The sequence below is a fragment of the Anopheles arabiensis genome, chromosome 2, assembly GCF_016920715.1.
Source record: "Anopheles arabiensis isolate DONGOLA chromosome 2, AaraD3, whole genome shotgun sequence".
Lineage (NCBI taxonomy): Eukaryota > Metazoa > Arthropoda > Insecta > Diptera > Culicidae > Anopheles > Anopheles arabiensis.
This window is the reverse complement of record NC_053517.1, coordinates 17,365,825-17,385,590: the sequence shown is the minus strand read 5'-3', so window position 1 is coordinate 17,385,590 and position 19,766 is coordinate 17,365,825. Positions and strand designations below refer to the sequence as shown.

General features: G+C 52.6%; 4 protein-coding genes across 9 annotated transcripts; 2 read left to right on the top strand and 2 right to left on the bottom strand.

Annotated features, from left to right (window-relative positions):
- The first annotated feature begins 58 nt into the window (after positions 1 to 58).
- Positions 59 to 13,210, top strand: LOC120898830 (HEAT repeat-containing protein 5B). Of its 5 annotated transcripts, none has more exons than XM_040305219.1 (7): positions 59 to 454; positions 4,632 to 6,719; positions 6,793 to 7,066; positions 7,416 to 7,448; positions 8,178 to 12,099; positions 12,225 to 12,239; positions 12,348 to 13,210. In XM_040305219.1, exons 2-7 carry the CDS (start codon positions 4,759 to 4,761, stop codon positions 12,716 to 12,718), a joined length of 6,576 nt encoding a protein of 2,191 aa, XP_040161153.1. In that variant the 5' UTR covers positions 59 to 454; positions 4,632 to 4,758; the 3' UTR covers positions 12,719 to 13,210. The 5 variants fall into 5 exon arrangements, with proteins under 5 accessions (XP_040161153.1, XP_040161150.1, XP_040161152.1 ...); XM_040305216.1 differs by lacking the exon at positions 59 to 454 and adding an exon at positions 3,223 to 3,925; XM_040305218.1 differs by lacking the exons at positions 59 to 454; positions 7,416 to 7,448 and adding an exon at positions 3,224 to 3,925.
- Positions 13,211 to 13,219: 9 nt separating this feature from the next.
- LOC120898833 (putative potassium transport protein DDB_G0292412) lies at positions 13,220 to 13,614 on the bottom strand. Its single transcript, XM_040305225.1, has one exon. It carries the CDS (start codon positions 13,600 to 13,602, stop codon positions 13,342 to 13,344), a length of 261 nt encoding a protein of 86 aa, XP_040161159.1. The 5' UTR covers positions 13,603 to 13,614; the 3' UTR covers positions 13,220 to 13,341.
- Positions 13,497 to 17,328, bottom strand: LOC120898831 (nuclear anchorage protein 1). Of its 2 annotated transcripts, XM_040305222.1 has the most exons (5): positions 17,133 to 17,328; positions 16,692 to 17,065; positions 16,526 to 16,600; positions 15,038 to 15,085; positions 13,497 to 14,956 (listed from the first exon to the last, which is right to left on the bottom strand). In XM_040305222.1, the coding sequence occupies exons 2-5, from the start codon at positions 17,035 to 17,037 to the stop codon at positions 13,626 to 13,628; spliced, it is 1,800 nt and encodes a 599-aa protein (XP_040161156.1). In that variant the 5' UTR covers positions 17,038 to 17,065; positions 17,133 to 17,328; the 3' UTR covers positions 13,497 to 13,625. The 2 variants fall into 2 exon arrangements, with proteins under 2 accessions (XP_040161156.1, XP_040161155.1); XM_040305221.1 differs by having other exon boundaries at positions 16,692 to 17,328.
- LOC120898832 lies at positions 15,022 to 16,654 on the top strand. The gene has a single exon (XM_040305223.1). It carries the CDS (start codon positions 15,126 to 15,128, stop codon positions 16,512 to 16,514), a length of 1,389 nt encoding a protein of 462 aa, XP_040161157.1. The 5' UTR covers positions 15,022 to 15,125; the 3' UTR covers positions 16,515 to 16,654.
- Positions 17,329 to 19,766: the final 2,438 nt, after the last annotated feature.

The window sequence follows — 19,766 nt, the reverse complement described above, 5'->3', positions numbered from 1 at the left end:
GGTAGCGTAAATGAGCGAGATGCAGCGATATGGTTTCGAACGTCAAAAACCCTCGCCATGTTGTACGGGTAAAATCTGCCAAAATCAATGTTTTGGAAAAAGCCACAGTCGAAGCAGTAGTGAAAAATAGTCACTTTTTCCCCCAAAAATGGGAGTTGTGAAATGTGTCGAAGTCAGTTCCTAAAGAGCACAGTCCCATTCCATCGCGATACGTGTGCAGCAGCGTGCACGGTGCAGTGAAGGGTGGTGCAAATTCTGCAAACTGTGTGCATCGTGTCACCTCATCACCCAGGCAGGCAGAAGAAGTGAAAGCCGACGAAGAAGAAGAAGCGCACGCATTTTTTCTACCCTCAGCCCGTGCGTGCGCGTGTGTGTGTGTGCTGGAGCTGTGGCAGAGTGTTGCTAAAATCAGCTGGAGTTTGGTGAAAATTATGTTGCACGAGTAGTGAAACCAGTAAGTGCAGTAGGACGAGGGTGTTTGCTTGTTGTTTTGCATGTTTTCCATGGTGGTGTAAGGGCCGGGAGGCGGTCGGTGGGGTGGGCTCGAGCGCAGTGCGTTTTCTCCACTATCTTTAGCTGGTGACCCATTTCCGGATGATATCATTTTTTGTTCTTTTTTTCAATCGCATACCATCCGTTTACTGCTTTGCTCTGATTGACCAGCCCGCGAGGAAGCTAGAGAGAGAAAAAAAAAGATAGGAGAAGCAAAAAGATTGTGTGGGCGCAGAACCAGAAGTGTGTGTGTCCAGGGGGGTCCACGATTGCGTTGTCCATTTCGTGCCACAGTCGCTTGTGATATGAAATTCGGGGGCCGCAATATGCCTGCACGATTGATCCATCATGTGTGGGGCGCTCTATGTGCGTCGTTGCCGTGACGAAATACTGGATTGCTGTGTTTTCAGTTAGTTCGATTGTTTCCATGCGCCAGTCCAGAAAGGTTTAGCAACAATTCGTTCTACCGCTTTGTCAGTATGGTCTGAGGATGGTAAAGGGAGGGTGAAGGCACCGGACTGAACGGGTGTACGTATTTGGGCAGCAAAGTGTTGAGGGAGGAGGGTCTAAGAACGGATCCGAACGCGTAGGTGGTATTGACCGAGAGTTGAAGCGTTTGGTTGGTGTTTGTAAAGCGGAGTAAGAGGGGAGGAGAGAGGGTTCGGAAAAGGAGGGGGTGGCAAGTTGCCGGATGATACATGCGAACGTGTCACGGTCAATTTCAAAATGTTACAAGAACACAAACAGAATACTGGCCATAAGCAATTGATAACTATTGCAAAAGAAGGCCGAAGCAAAAGGGAATAGCTTCCGGGAACCAGATTTAAACAAAGTTTATTAAACTTTTTTTTATCAAAAATGCTTCTTTTCAGGGTGAAAAAATATATTTCCGTGTAGCCGTTGAAAAGCTCGAACGCGGAAAGGTTTCCATTCACATTTCCTGAATGCGAAATTTCCCTCACCGCACACACGATAGCTCTGCGCGTTACCGATCGATGCAACCATTGGATCGCATAAATTAAATGCGCCTTGGACTGACCGGTGAATTATGAGTTCGGCAACTGTTTTGCCAAAACTGTTTGCCCGTTCGAACGCACAGTCAGTCAGTCACATCGCATCCTCTCGACCACCCTTCGCCGGGCTCGCCGGGCGGTTGCTTTTCCATTTGCCAAAAAGAAGTAAGATTTCACTTTTATGGATGGCCTCCGTCGTCTCCGTCGACACTTTTCCCTCCAAGCCCAGCTTCTGCAAAGACACGCGCACTGAACCGGCGGCCACCGACCGACCGACCGGCGTCAGTCTGCTTTTATGGGCCGTTTGGCAGACAGCGACAGCGAAGAGTGGCTACACAGCAAAGATAACTATTAAAGTGACTCTCTCTACACACTCTGTTCGGCGTCTTGCACAGCACTGTCTGTACGGAAATGTCGCTTTGATGCCGGCTTGTTTGGTGCCGGCTGAAGGAAAGGGATGCTGTGGCACCGGAGCCAGCAGTTAGATACCTCCCCCCCCCGCAGAGGAGAGTTTGTTCCTGTTATCGGTGGCGTGTTTAGCGATTGTTAACCTCAAGTCGAGCGGCCTTAGAAGCAAAACGAACTTTCGTGTTCGCGTAACGTTAGTGAGGGCAATTAGTAAGAAATATGCTTATCGTTTTTGGTTAATTCGGTAGTTGTATTTCATGTACTGGCGGGGGCAGTACAAACAGTCAGGGCCGCTTCATTAGGTGTTTAGGTAGTTTAGTATGCTCACAAGCAGAGCAGAAATGTTTGTTAATGTAAGCACTGTGAAAATGGCTTTTAACGTGACCTTAAAGGGATCCACAGGTGTACAATAACTCTGAAGCGAAGAAACTATTCCTGCATACGACAAGAATGCTTTCATTCGATAACGCCTTTTCGGCGGGCTTATAAATTCCTGGGAAACACATTTTGATTTATCCTGTGGAATGTTAATGTCGTTAAATATCATACCAAACAGCTAAACCACCCCCCCCCACCGAACCCTCGGATCATTATTAATAACACGAATCCGTACCGTGCGGGCGTTAACACGCGCTCTGTTACACAATAGAAAAAAGGGACGATTATGATAGCTTTCCTACGCTTTACGCACTAACATGAAGAGCAAACAGTGTTCCGAATGCACCGATTGCCGCCGAAGGGCAGGAGTAAGGCTGTGAAGGTACAACAAAAAAAAAAAAAAAAACAAAAAACAAAAAGGCCACTGTGACGAAACGGTCGGGTCGCACAGTCCCTGAGTGAAGCCAAAAGCACCGCGAGAGAAGCAGACGATTAAATGATAAAGCGAACGTGCAGGAGAACAGAAGAAGGAAAAATCCCTTTCCAAAGTTTTATTGGGTCGATGGCTTCGCTAGGAAGAGAGAGAGAGAGAGAGAGTGGGAGGAAAAAAACAAGGAATGCTCCAGCATACTTCAACCTTTCCCCGGGTCGCGCAAAACAGTCGCTAAAGATGCACAGCATAAGCATGGCTCATACAACTTCTCCTTCTATGCTCGCACGTTTCGCTTTCGGATGTTCTCGCTCTCGGGTGCGCGCGAGCGAGCGAACGAACGAACGAACCGAAGGCTTCGTCTGCTCAAAAGCTGTAAGCTGCCCAGTGCCCCCGAAGCACAATGTGTAGCACACCGACGGAACCGGTAATAAATGCATCGTGGTCAATTTTTCCCGGCTGCCGGGGCCAGCGCGCGCGTTGCCAGGCTTTACAGTTCTGCCTTTCAGTCTGCCCCGGAACGGTGTCGCGTGACGAACGCAACTCTTCTTTCGCCTTTCGCGGCCTGTACACGGTTGTCCTTCGGATCACGTTTTTTTTTTGTTCGGTTGTTTCCTTTTTTGTCTTTTTTTTGTTGGTTCAGTGTTTTTTTCGGGTTGTTCCACTAAAATCTTTACAAAAAAACAGGATCAATAGTTGGAACACGGGTTTTTTTGTCTTGCGAAATGTTGTGTGCAACCTCTTCTCCCCGTGTACCTGCCCTGTAGCAGAAGGAGGATCCCGCGAAAGGTTGCCGAGTTGGTGCTGTGTGCAAAAGTTAAAATAAAACTCGAAGCGCGCTCTAGATTGGTGGTCTGCAAGTTTTCAAAAAGTGCAAATAAAAAAGAGGTCAAACGTAAACAAAAAGCGCCGCGCGCGCCGTACGCCCTTGATCTCTCGACCGCGCGATCGTGCAGCATGTGCGCGTCCACGTGTTCTCATTTCTCGGCCGCATCTCGAAATCGCAAATAATCGTTTCCACAACGGGGACGGATTGATCATGAACTCTACCACCATACTGTAAAGTCGCACCGCGTCCGCTATTCTGGGCATTTGTTGTGCTGGCATAAGCGATTTGCCAAACGGTTCGAGTTGCAGTTCACACCACATGTGGTGCTTGAGCCAAAAGCAAAATGGGGCACATCGAAAATCTGTCGCTATTTCGGTAAATAAAACAACTGCGTGCTCACAAATGTATCGTAAACAAATGAAGTGAATCGTATACACGGAATTGTAGGTCGTGGGGGACCTAAAACATGGAATCGCTCACTGCTCACATGGTCATGGTCATCAACGCATATCGGCTTGTGGCACCTTTGCTCGAGACTAGGCGATGCAATTTGATCCGTTTGTTTGTAACCACTTTTATCTATCCCTTCCTTAAGTCGTAAAGACATTTTCTATTGTAGCATAAGGTGTTTCAAAAAGTCGCGTAATTTAATAGCATCACGCCAAGCGATCGTTCAATCTGGTTCTGGCTGCAATAAAGATTTGAAGCGTGAGATGAGATCATGCGCAGAGGAATGATTCCGTTACGCCAAGGCTTTGAATCCGCCCATGTCCAGAAGTTCGGCCTTTGTCGAACACATGGTAGCGCAATATAAGGAAAGTTGCTGGACATTAAACTCCTTATAAGGCTTCCGTGAAACACGCCAACTGACCAATCAACTAGCGCTTGTGTGTGTGCGCGTCAGTGACTTTGGTGGGAAACGGAAAACAATATTGCATCCAATCGAATAACGTTAGATAAAAATGGTTTCACATGCCTGTTCTATGTCTAGAACGACCTATATTAGAATACGTATTGTTTACAGCCAGATTGGAATGGTTTGTTTAATACAATTGCTTCCCCTTTTCTTTCTTTCGCGCAGCTATATTCGCGACGCGGCGACACAGTCGTTAAAACACTTCCCGCAGCTTCACCCGTTCGACAGCAGCAGCCCCGACGGCGCAGAAGCGCAGGAAGAGGAGGAAGCGGAGGCGGAACTAAGCGCCAGAATGGAGCTGTCGCACAGTCTCACGCTCAACGAGGCCGCCCTCAGCCAGCTGCCTGAGCAGAAGCGGCCCGTATTCATCTTCGAATGGTTGCGCTTCCTGGACAAGGTGCTGGTCGCGGCCCAAAAGTCCGACATCAAGGGCTGCCAGAAGAAGCTGGTCGAGCAGCTGACGCAACACATCCAGGGGGCGCCGGGGCCGCCCACGCGCAAGCTGATCGCCCGCTGTCTGGCCACCCTCTTCTCGGTCGGCGACACGTTTCTGCTGTTCGAAACGGTCAACAAGTGCAATGACATACTGAAAAACAAGGACGATTCGCCGAGCTACCTGCCGACTCGGCTGGCCGCGATCTGCGTGGTGGGCTGCATGTACGAGAAGCTTGGCCGCATGATGGGCCGCTCGTACGAGGAGACGGTCCAGATCCTGCTCAAGTCGCTCAAGAACGCGGAATCGCAGTCGCGCATCGAGATCATGATGACGCTGGAGAAGGTGTGCGCCGGCATGGGCTCGGCCATCGCGAACGTGCACAAGGACATCTACAAGGCGGTGCGGTACTGTCTGACCGATCGCGTGATGGCGGTGCGGGTGGCCGCCTCCAACTGTCTGCTGGAGATGACCGGGCACGCCCCGTTCCTGTACACGACCGAGCTGGAAAGCTTGGCCTCGCTGTGCTTCCGCGCGTTCGACGGCTGCAACTACGAGGTGCGGTGCGCGGTGGCCCGGCTGCTCGGCACACTGATCGCCTGCACGCAGAACGGCAGCCTGCGCAACTTTAGCAGCATGACGGCGTCGGCCTCGAGCACGAAATCGCTCCGGCCGGTGTCGCTGGACGAGGCGCTCGGCGTGCTGATGGCGGGCTTTCTGCGCGGCGGCGTCTCCTTCCTGAAGGGCACGGGCGAAATCATCAAGGGCAGCTCGGGCGTAAATCGGGAGGTGCGCGTCGGCGTCACCCACGCGTACGTGGTGTTCGTGCAGACGATGGGCGGGCTGTGGCTGGAGCGCAACCTGCAGCCGTTCCTGGTGCACGTGCTCGACCTGGTGGCCAACCCGAAGGCGGCCTCGTCCCACGTCGATGCGGTGTACTCGCGCAAGTGCATCAACTTCATACTGCGCTCCGTCATCGGCAAGATGCTGGGCGAGAAGGCGCAATCGTCCGCCTGCAAGGAGCTGGTACACCTGATCGCGAAGCAGATGAACTCGATCGACTTCAATCCGGAGAACGCGAAAGACTCCAACCAGGAGACGCTGTTCAGCCAGCATCTGCTCGTGTGCGCGCTGCAGGAGCTGGGCAGCCTGGTGCTGCTGCTCGGCACCACCGCGCAGAACCTGCTCGCCGACCAGTCGCTCAACTTCATCGACGCCATCTGCGCCGTGCTGATCCATCCGTGCATGGCGGCCCGGCTAGCGGCCGCCTGGTGTTTACGGTGCGTTTGCGTTGCCGTGCCAGGGCAGATCACGCCACTGATCGATCGGTTTATCGATGCGATCGAGAAGATGCGCACCTCGCCGGACGCCATTTCCGGGTACAGTGGAGCGCTGGCGGCCGTGCTCGGTGGCGTACGGTACTCACCGCTTGGGATACCGCACACGCGCGGGAAAATCATCTTCAACACCGCCGAAGAGCTGCTGCGTACGGCAAGCCAGAACAGCCGGCTGTCGCTCAATCGAACGCAGGCCGGCTGGCTGCTGATCGGAGCCATCATGACGCTGGGGGTGCCGGTGGTGAAGGGTCTGCTGCCCCGGATGCTGCTGCTCTGGAGGAACGCATTTCCCCGCTCGACCAAGGAGCTGGAATCGGAGAAGGCACGCGGGGACGCCTTCACCTGGCAGGTGACGCTCGAGGGCCGGGCCGGGGCGCTGTCCGTGATGCACAGCTTCCTGCTGCACTGTCCCGAGCTCGTGACGGACGATATTACGCGCCGGCTGCTGACACCGATCGAGAGCGCTTTGGCGATGCTGATCAAGTGAGTTCAACCTGCTGCAAGAAAACTATAGTTGGATTGTGTTGTTGAATGCGCGTTTTTTTTGTTGTTGCAGCATAACGTCCGTGCTGAAAAACTACGGCCAGCATCTGAAAGCACCGACGGCGATGGTACGCCTGCGGCTGTACGAAACGTTATCGCTGCTGCCCGCGAACGCGCTGGAATCGTCCTACACGCACCTGCTGCGCATGCTGGTGTCGGAGTTTACGCTGACGGAGAATCCGGCCAACACGACCACCTCCTTTCTGCGGCAGATGTGCCATGGGGATGATTCGATCATACTGGGCACCTGGCTGCAGGACACCGACCATCGCACGATCGAAGATCAGGTGAGCTTTCCGCGCGGTGACGGTTGTATCGTCCCCGGGCTTGCGGATAAACGGCTTAACCGGCCGTTTATTGAAGCCGACCGTGGGATCGTGGGTGTGTGATAGCATCGCAACGGTGGGGGGTAGCGTTATCACAACCGATTCAATGGGAGGGTGCAACATGTTAAACGAACGAGTAAACTTAAATGTTTTCTTCCCTCTTCCTATCTTACCCCCACACCCTACTTGCGATCCCTACTCTTACTTTTGTCATCGCTGTGTGTATGTGTACTCTTATTTTATTTTTGTGCGGTACAAATGCGCGATGGCAATGCAACCTAAACCGTACACATCCCGCCCCTATGTATAGATGGAACCGAACCGTAAGGCTGACGGTGACTATGTAAGTGAGACCATTTCTAGTGCCTCTAGTCCCCTGTGACTTTTGCTTGCCCCAAAACGTTTGCCATCTTTTTTAATGCGTACCTTTTTTACAGTGCACAATTCCAATTCGGTCTCTCGAACTGACGGGACTGACGCTCGTTTTGTTTTGTTTTTTTGTTTTCCTAAACTCCTGCGCTATATGCATCCATCACATCCATTTGCTCTCTTTTTTCATTCGCTGTCCATGCCATTCGTTCGGCTTGTCACTGTTTGTGTTGATCGTTTTTCAACTCGTACTTAGTTGCCCTTCATTATTATGCTGTACAATACGGCCCAGTTGCTGCAAACAAGCATCTATTTTGATTTTGTTTTTTGGTTTCTGCCCAACACAACCGTTCCATTTCTGCTAAAAACCCTTTTTTAATGCTTTTTATAATGATCTTCTGCACCTTCCTGCACCTCAAAAGTGCCACGGGCAAACCTCAATCGCAACCAGTGTTGCAACCGTACGTTGAATTGGAACCTTATTACTTCACCATTGAATCACCATTACGATCATGCAGCTTGTACAAACTGTCCAGCTTATTCTGTTTTTACCTCTGTAGAGTGTGTATTTGTGTGCGTGTGTGTGGTAGTGTACGTGCTTCACTCACAGGCAAACGAAACGATCCCTGGCACAATGACAATGACACAATGCCCAGCGGAAACGCGCAATTAATCTCCTGTTTTTGTGTGTGTGTTTTTCCAGCTTCAACCGAACAGTGCCGCCGGTTCGGGTGCCCTGGAACACGATGCCTGCTGCCTGTACCGTGGCATCGCTGCCGGTGAGCAGTGCCCGGGCCCGCTGCCGCTCGGCGTCGCCGTGATCGACATGTCCGTCATACTGTTCGGGCTAATCTTCCCCAAGGTGGCGAACAAGCACCGGCTCCAGATGCTGGAGCACTTTGGCGAGTGCATCAAGCACGCGAAAAGCTCGCGCCAGGAAGCGGTCCAGATGAACATCTTCACCGCCCTGCTCAGCGGGCTGAAGGGTTTGACCGAGACGAAGTCAGCGATCGGGCAGGACGATGTGCGCAAGAGCGCAACGAACCTGATCATCGGCGCGCTGACCAGTGCCAATCCGATACTGCGCTGTGCGGCGGGAGAGGCGCTCGGCCGCATCGCCCAGGTGGTGGGCGATTCGCGCGTAACGGCCGAGCTGGCCCAGACCAGCTTCGATCGGTTGAAGTCGGCCCGGGACGTGGTGACGCGCACGGGCCATTCGCTGGCCCTCGGCTGCCTCCATCGGTACGTCGGCGGGATGGGCTCGTCGCAGCATCTGAACACGAGCGTGTCGATACTGCTGGCGCTCGCCCAGGACGGCAGCTCGCCGGTCGTACAGGTGTGGTCGCTTTACGCACTGTCGCTGATAGCCGATTCCGGCGGTCCCATGTTCCGCGGGTACGTTGAGCCGTCGCTGTCGCTCGCGCTCAAGCTGCTGCTGACCGTCCCGCAATCGCACGTGGACGTGCACCAGTGCATAGGGCGTGTGCTGAGCGCCCTGATCACGACGATCGGGCCGGAGCTGCAGGGCGACGCGAACTCCGTTGCAACGGCGCGCTCGTCGTTCCTGTGCGCGGCCGCCATCATGCAGGCGCACTCGGACCCGCTGGTGCAGGCGGAGGCGACGGGCTGCCTGCAGCAGCTGCACCTGTTCGCGCCGCGCAACGTCAACCTGTCGACGCTCGTCCCGAACCTGTGCCAGAACCTGAGCAGCAACTATTTGATGCTGCGCAAGGCGGCCGTCTCCTGCCTGCGCCAGCTGACGACGCGCGAAGCGAAGGAGGTGTGCGAGCACGCGGCCAACCTGGTGAGCGACGAGGACCGGTACGCGCTGTCGGATTACGGGCTGCCGGGCGTGCTGTTCGGCATGCTCGACACGGAAAGCGACAGCCAGATGGTGCGCAACATTCACGACACCATCACCTCGATGCTGCAGATACTGGCCGCGGAAAATCTGTCCCAGTGGTTGAGCATGTGCAAGAATGTGCTTACCGTCGCGTCGGATGCGTCGGTCGGCGCGGAAGGCACGCTTCCCGGTGCAGCGGGAGGAGGAGGCGGCGGGGCCGGTGGTGCTGGCGGTGGCGGTGGTGGTGGTGGTAGTGGGGCAGCCGGCAAGGATGGCGCTGCCGGGGACCACCGGGGCGAAGGAGACGATGGCGACGATGACGATGACGACGATGACGATGACAATATGGAGTTCCATGCGGAGGACCACCAGGCAACGCATCCGGCGGTGCAGCCGCGCTGGCCGACCCGCGTGTTTGCGGCCGAGTGCGTGCGCAAGGTGATTGCGACGTGCGAAAATGCCAGCGCGAACCATTTCGATCTGCTGGCGGCGAAGGAGATGCAGATGACCAAGTCGCGCGGCGACTTCCTGGTGCTGCATCTGTCCGACCTGATCCGGATGGCGTTCATGGCGGCGACGAGCGATTCGGACCAGCTGCGGCTGGAGGGCCTGAAGACGCTGCAGGAAATCATCGACAAGTTTGCGCACGTGCCGGAGCCCGAGTTCCCGGGCCACCTGCTGCTCGAGCAGTTCCAGGCGCAGGTCGGGGCGGCCCTGCGGCCCGCCTTCTCGCAGGACACGCCGTCCCACGTGACGGCGGCCGCGTGCGAGGTGTGCAGCGCGTGGATCGGGTCCGGTGTCGCGCGCGATCTGAACGATCTGCGGCGCGTCCATCAGCTGCTTGTGTCGAACCTGAGCAAGCTGAGCAGCCGCACCAACAGCACGCAGCTGTACAACGAAAGCATGGCCACGCTGGAGAAGCTGAGCATCCTGAAGGCCTGGGGCCAGGTGTACATTATGGCGATGGTGGGGCACGGTGCCGCCCCGGCCAGCCAGATGCTGAAGGCGCTCAGCTCGTCCGCCGGCTCCCCTTCGCAGCTGGCAGGTGCGTCCGCCGCCCAGCCGAAAGAGTTCAGCCGGCTGGCGTTCGACGACGAGTTTGGCGATTTCGAGAGCCGGGGCGAAAGCTTGCTCTCGCTAGTGCAGCCCGAGCTGGACAATCTGTCCAAGCATTGGCTGGCGGCGCTGAAAGACTACGCACTGCTGTCGCTGCCGGCGGAGTACGCGAGCCAGCTGCCCCACGACGGGGGAGCGTTCTACACGAACGACACGATGAATCTTTCCAAACCGCACTATTTGATTTCGTGGCCATCGATCCTGTACGCGGCAGCCCTGTGGCTGAACGCGGAAGGATTCCGGCAGGGCGACGACGAGGGCCAGCTGTCCCGCGCCCAGGAAGAGGACAGAGCGAACGCGAACGATGTGCCGAGCGCGAAGGGACAAACGGCGTCCGTCACGAACAGTGGCACCGCCGCCACTGCGATATCGCACGGTAGCCCGAGCGCGGACCGGTTCCACCTCATCTTTGGCATCTGCATGGAGGCGCTGTGCAGTACGCGCACGAACGAGAAGCTGGACAGTGTGATCGCCTGCCTGCAGTCGCTCTACACGGTGTTCGATTCGGCCTGGTCGCGCGAGATGCTCATGCAGAACAAAACGCTCCCCGTGGAGCTGTGCAACGTGCTGCATCGGTTGATACTGACGCGGGACAGCGTGCAGGTACAGTACCTGTGCATTTCGATACTGAAACAAACGATAGCGGCCGCGAACGAGTGTCTGGAGCGGGAGAAGGAGGTGGAGCGGCGAAAGAAGGTGGCACGCATCGCCACTACTGGCGGCGAGCAGGGCGAGCAAGCGGGTGAAAATAATGGTAACGACGAACCGGTGGAAGAGCCATCCCACGAGCTGGACTTCCTCGGCGAAGGCGGAGAAGAGGGCGAAATATTGCCCGGCAAGTCGCTAGTGTATGCGGTGCTGGAGGTCGTTCTGTGCCTGCTAGCGCGCCAGATACCGGGCATGAACCCGTCCCAGAGTACGCGCGTGGCGAACGAGCAGCTGCAGCGCCAGCTGGCCCAGGCCCAGAACGGGCTGATCAAGCTCGGCGACGACAACTGTCTGCTGGTGGCGCACGCAATCCAAAGCCTGAACGAGCTGCCGAAGCTGTGCTCGCCGCTTGGCGCCCTGTCCATCCTGCCCACCATCCTGTACCTAACGACGGGCGTCATCAAGGAGGTGGCGACCAAATCGGTGCACGACGAGTCGCCGATCGCCAGCACGAACGTGGTGGTGCAGGCGGCGGTGCAGCTGCTGAAAACGCTCGCCACCGACCGGTACGGGCGGCACGAGCTGTCCGGCGAGGAGTGGTGCAAGCTGCTGCAGAGCGCCCTCGGCCGCCTGATCGATCTCACCAAGACGGGCTGCGAGGAGACGAAGATGGACGAGGTGACGGTGATGCTGGCGATCGCGGTCTTTCTGCTGCACTCGCCGGCCGGCGTCGTGTCGGTGCTGAACCTGCAGTACCCGTGCATCAACCACTTCCGGCAGTGCTTCCAGAGCGCCTCGCTGCCGGTACGCCTGAAGTGTGTGCAGACGATGCGCTCGATCTTTGCGAACGGCGACCTGCGCGTGTCCACGCCGTACATACACGCGCTCGCACCCCGGCTGATCGAGCAGCTGTACTCGGAGCAGGCGCGCAACCCAACCAACGAACACGAGCTGGCGCTGGTGCTGGAAGGTATAACGACGGTGGAGACGCTGATTGCACTGGCGGAACCGCAGAATCGTAAGTATTCCGATTTGGGGAATGAGGTTTCTTTCTTGGGAAGCTTGGTGATATGGAGCTAGTTTTGTAAAACTGAATAACTGCTAACTGAGTTACTTAATTGCCCCGTTTCACGCATTCATTAGGAGAATTGATGCAAGGTAGTAATGGCGGTTGAATAGAAGATAGTCGCCACACACATGGAGTGCTTCTCCATTCGCATTATAATTTACTAAGTGCTAATCCATCTTCTGTTTCCGTTTTCGTAGGCATCCAGATGCTAACCTTGCTCGTACCCATCCTCATCAACTACCTGGACGATCCAGAGGAACCGAAGCAGTTAGCGCCCCAGCAACAACAACGAACCAAATCGAAGTACGTGACCGCACTGAACGATCACGCCATACAGTGGCTAATGAAGATCGGGCTAAAGTATCCGCAAGAGTTCAAAACGTTCATGGCACAAGCGCCCGACCTGCGCCGCAAGCTGGAAGCGGCCATCAAGCGCAACCAGATGAACGCCACGCTGCAGAAGAGCAAGAGCGAGGCGGCCAATGCGGCCGCCCGGAACAGTGCCGCCCAGCAGCAGAAACCGACGATACAGCTGAAGACGGATTTCAGCAATTTTAGCTTCGCATAGAGCGAGAGAAAGAGAGAGAGAGAGAGAGAGAGAGAGCGGATGGAAATGGAATGGCCTACTATCTCACGCGCGACATAAAGTTAATCGATCAAATTCGCCTGGTGAAAGGATGTAATGATGTGCTAATGTAACCTAAAACGTGTGTCCCCCGTCATCCAATCCTTCCTAATCCTATTCGTACGTTAGTATACTATATTATTTATGCAATTATAAATGTCGCCCAGTCGCGTCCCGGCTGTTTAGATGTGTGCAGTCAATTCCACAACCGCTCCTGCAACCATACACAATGGGCGGATGTATGGTGCTGGTTGTATGCTTCCTCTAGGATTCGTAGGGACAAGAGTATTGACATAGCCACGCTTTCCCCCCTCTCCTAACCGTCAATCGATTTCCCCTTTCCGTAAGTAGACGAACAATTTGTTAAATATAAATTGGCATGGTAGGCAATAAAGTATTAAACCCTTTCCCGGTAATGTATCGGAATCTAGCAAACATCTTTCGTTTCGGTCTAGTTTTATTTGTTTTTTATTTTTTTTTTTCAATCGAGTTGAAACCATTTTCCTCGACCTGGGAAAATGGGTTGCTTTTGCATGCTTTACAGACAGTGGAGCAGCCTGCGTGGCCTAGTTTTGTTTGTTTTCCTGCTGTGCTATCAGCTCGCGATAATGCTCGACCGATCCGAGCTCCACGTTTGCGGGCAGCTCCGTCGCGGTCGTCGTCGTATCGCCTGCGTTTGTTATCGTTTCCGACGAGACTTCTGGACCGTCCGCTGGTTTCTCTTGCTGCTGTTGCTGCTGCTGCTGTTCAGCAGCTTGTTGAATTTGCTTCTTCTTCTTTTTCTTCAGCTTCTCCCGTACCTTGTTGCCCAGCCGGGAGGCGGCCATCACCTTCGCCACGCGGTTGCTTTTCAGCCAGCGCGAGTTCCACGACTTTGCCTCCTCCTCGGGCGGCTTGTCTTCGAGCAGCAGCGTTTCATCGCCCGAATCGTGTATCTCCACAATGTCGTGGTCGTCCTGGGCTGAGTGGTCCAGCTTTGTCGGCGCGTCGTCTTTCGCGTCGTCCTGCTCCGCCTCCGAGGACGAGCTACTGTCCGATGATGAGCTACCGTCACTGTCACCCTCATCGCTGCTACCAGCGGACAGTACCACGCTTTTGTCCTTTGCCGTTGCTTCCTCCGTCTCCATCGTATCTGCCTTTGCTTTATCTTGTTCCATTGCTGCGTCTGGAGCGGGTTCCTCCCTTCCGCGGTTTCCATTTGTACGGTGTCTTCCGCTTCACCCGACTGCTCCTTGTCTTCGGTCGGCTGCTCTTCCGGCACTGCTGCTGGTTCCGGTTCCGGTTCTTCATCCTCCGATATTTCACCCTCCTCCGGCTCCGTATCTTCTGCCGGTTGTGCGGGCACCGGGGTTGGCGGTTTCTTTGCCTGCCGGTCCAGTTCCTCGATGTTGGGCACGAAGATCGATGCACGCTCCTTCGCTAGCCGTTCCTCCTCCGAGTCGGACGAAATGCACAGCGTTTCCGGGCTCGCCTCCACGGGGATCACTTCCGGAGAGCTTTCACGATCGCCTTCCTCGCCAGCACGGACGGTTTGAGGTGGTTCAGCATCGGCATCATCCTTTTGAATAGCATCCGTTGCTTCCGTTGTTGTTACTGGTACGTTCGTATCCGCATTCGCTTCCGCGGTGTCAGTTTCGGTTTCCTTTTCTACCGCTGAACTGTCCGGCTCGGTTTGCTTTTCCTCCTCAGCTTGTGTGACGCTTGGCGCGGGTTTTTCCCCTTCATCCTCTTCCATCTTTTCGTCCATCTGCTGCGGGGAACTTTCCGCTGCCTTCTCTTGCTCCTCCTCTACCATCGCTTCCATCGCCAGTTCGGTCGATTTTTCTCGCCCAGTGTCGGGCGGATTGCTGGACAGCTCCTGCTCATCATCTTCCTCGTCGCCCACCTTGCGTATGCGGAAGTTACGTTTCAGCCGCACCCGTTTCGTGAGCTGTTGCGCGTTGTTTTCATTCTTGAACTGAGTGCCATTTTTCGCCCCGTCCGACGCTTTCGAGCCAGTGCGAACTCTTGCCGGCAGCTTCGTCTCGTCGTCCGTATCGACGTCACCATGGCGACCGTCCTCCGCCTCATGCTCGGAGTCGATTTCTATCTTCGTAACCGGTTCCAGCGCCAGCTGCGAACGGATCGCACGTGCACGGGCCTGCAGCTCGAGCAGCTCCAGCACAGTCATCTCCTTTTCCGCTGCAGTAAACAAGGAGCCTAATTTGTTAGTTAGCGGATCGCACTTGCCATGGGAAGGGAATAATTAGAATTTACACTTACACTTTGGTTCGCCATTCCTTTCCTCCGTTCCTTGCTTGCTGCCGTCGGCTAGAAGAATAAAGCAACATTTTGATTAGGAAAGGAAGCAATGGAACACTTTATTGGCAGAAACGCATTGCTATGGCAAAAGTTTGCCGTAACCGTGCAGAGTGATACTACAGTGGAAGAGCTCCAGCACGCTCTGAAGAGTGGTGCCACATTTTTACACATTCGTTGCGGTAATTTCACGCCGCCGGAATGTATCACGATACTTGAGCGATGCAACGAAGCGATCGATACGTACACCAAGCTGTGCTACCCATGGAAGATGGCCACTGGAATTATTTGTGAGCTCAGTGGACCCCAACCACGTGTACGGTGGTTTACAGTCGGCAAAGCGGATGTCCTTGTAACTGAAGAGCAAATAATTACACTAACGGGTGATACACGGTATGATAGTCAATGTTTTGATGAGGTAAAGTATGTGACAAATTTCGAGCAGCTAACCGGCTCAAGCGTTGGAGACGTTTTATCGATTGGTTCGGTGAAGCTGACGGTGGAAAGAATTGTGGACAACTTTTTAACATGCAAAGTAACGGAAGGAGGATTGCTGAAGCCGTTTAGTATCGTTATACGTGCACCTAAAGCCGGTAACACAGAAGACGATGGGGAGTTGGATCTTTCTTCAAGCCTCACTGAACTGGAGTGTGTTACGAAAAACGGGTGTAAATTTGTTATAGTTCCAGAAATGAATGTGAAAACATTGCGCAAATTATTAGAATTGTTTAAAGGCAGCAATCTCTATAAGGATCTTCAAATCATACTACGGGCAGATGATTCTTCAGCATTTAAACTCTTGAGCGAGCTGGAAGAATCGTTTCACTCGTACATTACGAAGGATATCGATCTATTGAAGCACATGAAAGCTTCCGGTAAACCTGTTTTGTTTCATTTGGACAAGGAAGAAACACCACCACCGATCGAAGAGGCCGATGTGATCATAGTTAACGGCAAAGAGCTTGCACGCATACAAGACTTCCTAAGGGATGTGAACCGATTGCAGCTAGAAAGAAATCAACAGCCACTCCGAACCATCTCACCGGACGATAGCGCACTGCCGTACTGTTTAGATTTTTCCTCCAAGGAAGCGAACGCGAGCGCAATCATTTTGCCGGCTACAAGCCCAAAGCTAGCCACTGAAATCTGCTCAATTAACCCGCTTTGTAACGTCCTGGTAATCACAAGTTCCGACCAGGAGCTGAACACACTTTTGCTGCGAAAGTACGCGGTACCGATTCTCGAACTGGCCGCTTCTACCATTCCACAGCAACGGCTTATTCGCCGCGCCATTGCGTACGGCAGACGGTTCGGTTATTTACACGCTGGTAACTGTATCGTGAGCGGAGCGGAGTTAGAATCGGACACGGATGTGGTTGGCATGGAAGTGCGCTATATACCGCAGGTGCCAGAAGCTCAGCAGTCGGAATCGGCCGTCTGAACGTTGCTTACCTTTTTTGTTCCGCTTAGCGGTACGCTTCGAGTCGACATCGGAATCGGACGAAATTTCATCCAAAGAAATGTGCTCTAAAAGGGAGGAAATATGAGAGTGACAATAAATTACTGGTAAATAGATAGATACTTCATTGCGTAGGTAACGTAGAGCCGGCAACAATACCTTCGATTTTCTCCACGTCCGACCCCTCCGATGAGGACTCCGTGTCGGTGGGACATTTCGTGTTTTGGATGATGGAGTGCAGCCGCTTGGTGGAGATGCCGAGCAGCTCGTCCAGGCAACGCTCCTTGATCACGTCGTTCGATTTTCCCTCCAGGAAGTCGGGCAGCAGATACTTGATTTCCTTCGGCTTGATGCAGGAAAACACCTGGCGTATCAGCTCTAGCCGGTCGTCGACGTACGCGCTCAGCGGTTTCAGCTCTTCCGGTTCCTGCTTCACGTTGGCCGCTGGCGCTTTGCTTTCAGTGTCCTCTTTTGGCTTTTTCACTTTCTTCTTCTGTGTTGGCATTTTGCAGGCTGGTTTTACGAGAGTTTTTCAGCCGAGAGGGATATCACGGAGCGGTTCAGCGCGGTTCACAGTGGTGAATCAAATCCGATGCTTACAGTGCCAGTGAGCGTGTACAAGCTAATGGAAAAGTTGTGTAACCGCTTTGTGTGAACACTTTAGCCCTTTGCAGTTTATGTTTAATTTACAAGGTACACTTTTTGCACCGAAAAATGAGGAAAATCTCTTGACCAAGCTTGTGCCGAACTTTTGTAAACAAAATCCAATTTATCAAACGCCAAGAGCGAAACCTCCAATACAGGAGGCGGAGTGACCAGAAATACCGATTTATCTGTATTCCTACCGATTTTTTTTATATGCCTACCGATTTACAGATGACCGCCCTAAAACCACCGATTTTCCATTTATCCTACCGAAAATCTCAGATATTTGATTTTTCAGTCGTTTAAGCTTAATCTGTGGCGCTTGGGATGCTGTTTCAAGGATGGCTAACCTCATTTGTTACTTATCGCGCTGATTCACGTTTGTTTGCCTGGCACTTTTATTTTTATCCGGTAAAATTTAATGTTCATAATAAGTAGAAAATGTCAGTTGCGTGGATTCCGAGAATTGCTCATCAAAGAAAATCATTTAAATTTGAATTTGAATCTCGCTGTCTGCGGTTAAAGCTTACCCGACAGACAAAGAGCATAAAATTTTCAGGCGAGGGGTAAGTAGAAACACACGGTGGGGGTCCGGCCCAAGATCGGATCCGAAGTTCGTTGTTTTGGGCTAAAAATTAAAATTGGCGGATAGAGCGCTACCACGGAAAGAATGCGCACTATTGCATGCCTTTAAAATGCACGAGGCGCTCTCACTGAAAAGAACGCTCGCTCGCGCTGTTTCATTGTATTTTCCTCATACCCCTTCCTTTCCGTTTCTTTCGGTTTGCGCTGCGCTGAATTGGTACCCCACTTGATTCCAGCGAGTTGCGCTGCGCTGGACTGAAACCCCCTCCCGCTCGTTTCTTTCTTAGCGCGCTGTGCACTTCCCTTTACACGGACTTGGTGCACCCGAATCAAAAGATAAACTTTAACACATCAAACTTGGTTTATAAATATTTTATCACTTTTATTGCAAATAAAAGCACATTTCAATTCATAGCTTCACACAATCTTGCTTCAAACCGCACACATTATTTATAAAAGACGTACACTTTTTCATTCTCTTTGCTAGTAGGGCAAAAAGAAATTGATCGTTAAAATAATTGATTAAATTTAAATGGTTGCGTTCTCAACAGTGCTCCTGCCGAAATCTGCCAATATAATCTGGCCACACTGGTCCGCAGGTCAGGCGAGCTTTTTGGCGGCCACCGTCGCAAAACCGTCGCAAAACGTCAAAACCGACGTTACAAGTACTGCAAACCGACGTCGCCAGCGCCTCGAAATCGTTGCGAGTTTCGCTCGCTGGCGACGTCGGTTTGCAGAACATGCGACGCCGGTTTTGACGTTTTGCGACGGTTTTGCGACGGTGGCCGCCAAAAAGCTCGCCTTGCTCTGTGGGCAAAGTGACCAGAAATACCGATGTATATATATCTAGGGTTTGACGAAAAAAATCTCAATTTTTTAATCATTGAACTATTAAACTCTGTTTGGCTGTCAAATCAGTCTAAATAATCCAGCAAAAATCAAATGACAGTACGTACGATTAAATCGTATCCAATGGAGCACTGCTGCGGCCCTAAGCGGTCGCGTGGAGCCTCGAGAAAAAGAACTTGTCACCACTGAGAAAAAATGTGCATCTTAGAATTGGCTTAGAATTCCAATTTTCAGATCGACACTTCAGAAAAATCTTCATTTGTGTAACCGCTGAACCAAATCTTATCCATATCCTAGATAAAGAACCCAAGTAGCACAATCCTGTTAAGAAACCGTTAAAAGTATGCCTAAAAGTATTACTTTTAGCATTCCATACAGCAGTAATTCCGGGGCTTAAAACACTGTTAATAATCAAATAAAGTTTCTTAAGGCTACTTGGGGATGCATATTCTCGTGAGATGGAACTTTCATTTTGCGCATTAGCACCCACCCCTCCCGCTTAACACTTCTTTCGCTTTTACTTCTTTTAAGTTTCGAGTTTCAACCTACCGAAAACTACCGATAAAATTTTGATGCGCCTACCGAAAACCGCCAAAATAATCTGGCCACACTGTCAGGAGGTGCGTCTGGCGTTAGTGCAAATGTTGACAGAGAGAGGGCGCTATTGTGGTGGTATTTCAAATCGCTCGCAAATCATCGCGTGCTGTTGGCGGTTAAAATTAGTTGTTAACGCGGTAATGCAGCTGATGCGATACTGGTGACAAACGAACAATTTTATGGCGTATGTGATTATTCAACAGTATTATCATTATCAGTAAAGTTGTCCAATATGGGCCAGCGTACCGAAGACGGTTCTATGTTTGGTTACACTATGTAGTCATAGGGAATTATTCAAATTATGCAATGAGTTCATAGTAGTGATGGAAAAAAGAAGTTTTCGTTGAAATTCATTCTGACTAGCTCCGATATTTTTTGGAATCGATTCCAGAATTGGCTCCGGTATCAGAATCGGCTCCGGAATCGCAATCGGCTCCAGCATCAGAATTGGCTTCGAAATCGGAGTCGGTTTCGGCATCTCTATAAGAACAAGCGTTTGGATCCATTGATGCTACCTATTGATAGTCGCAAAGAATCCAAATTTACGTGTAAACGATC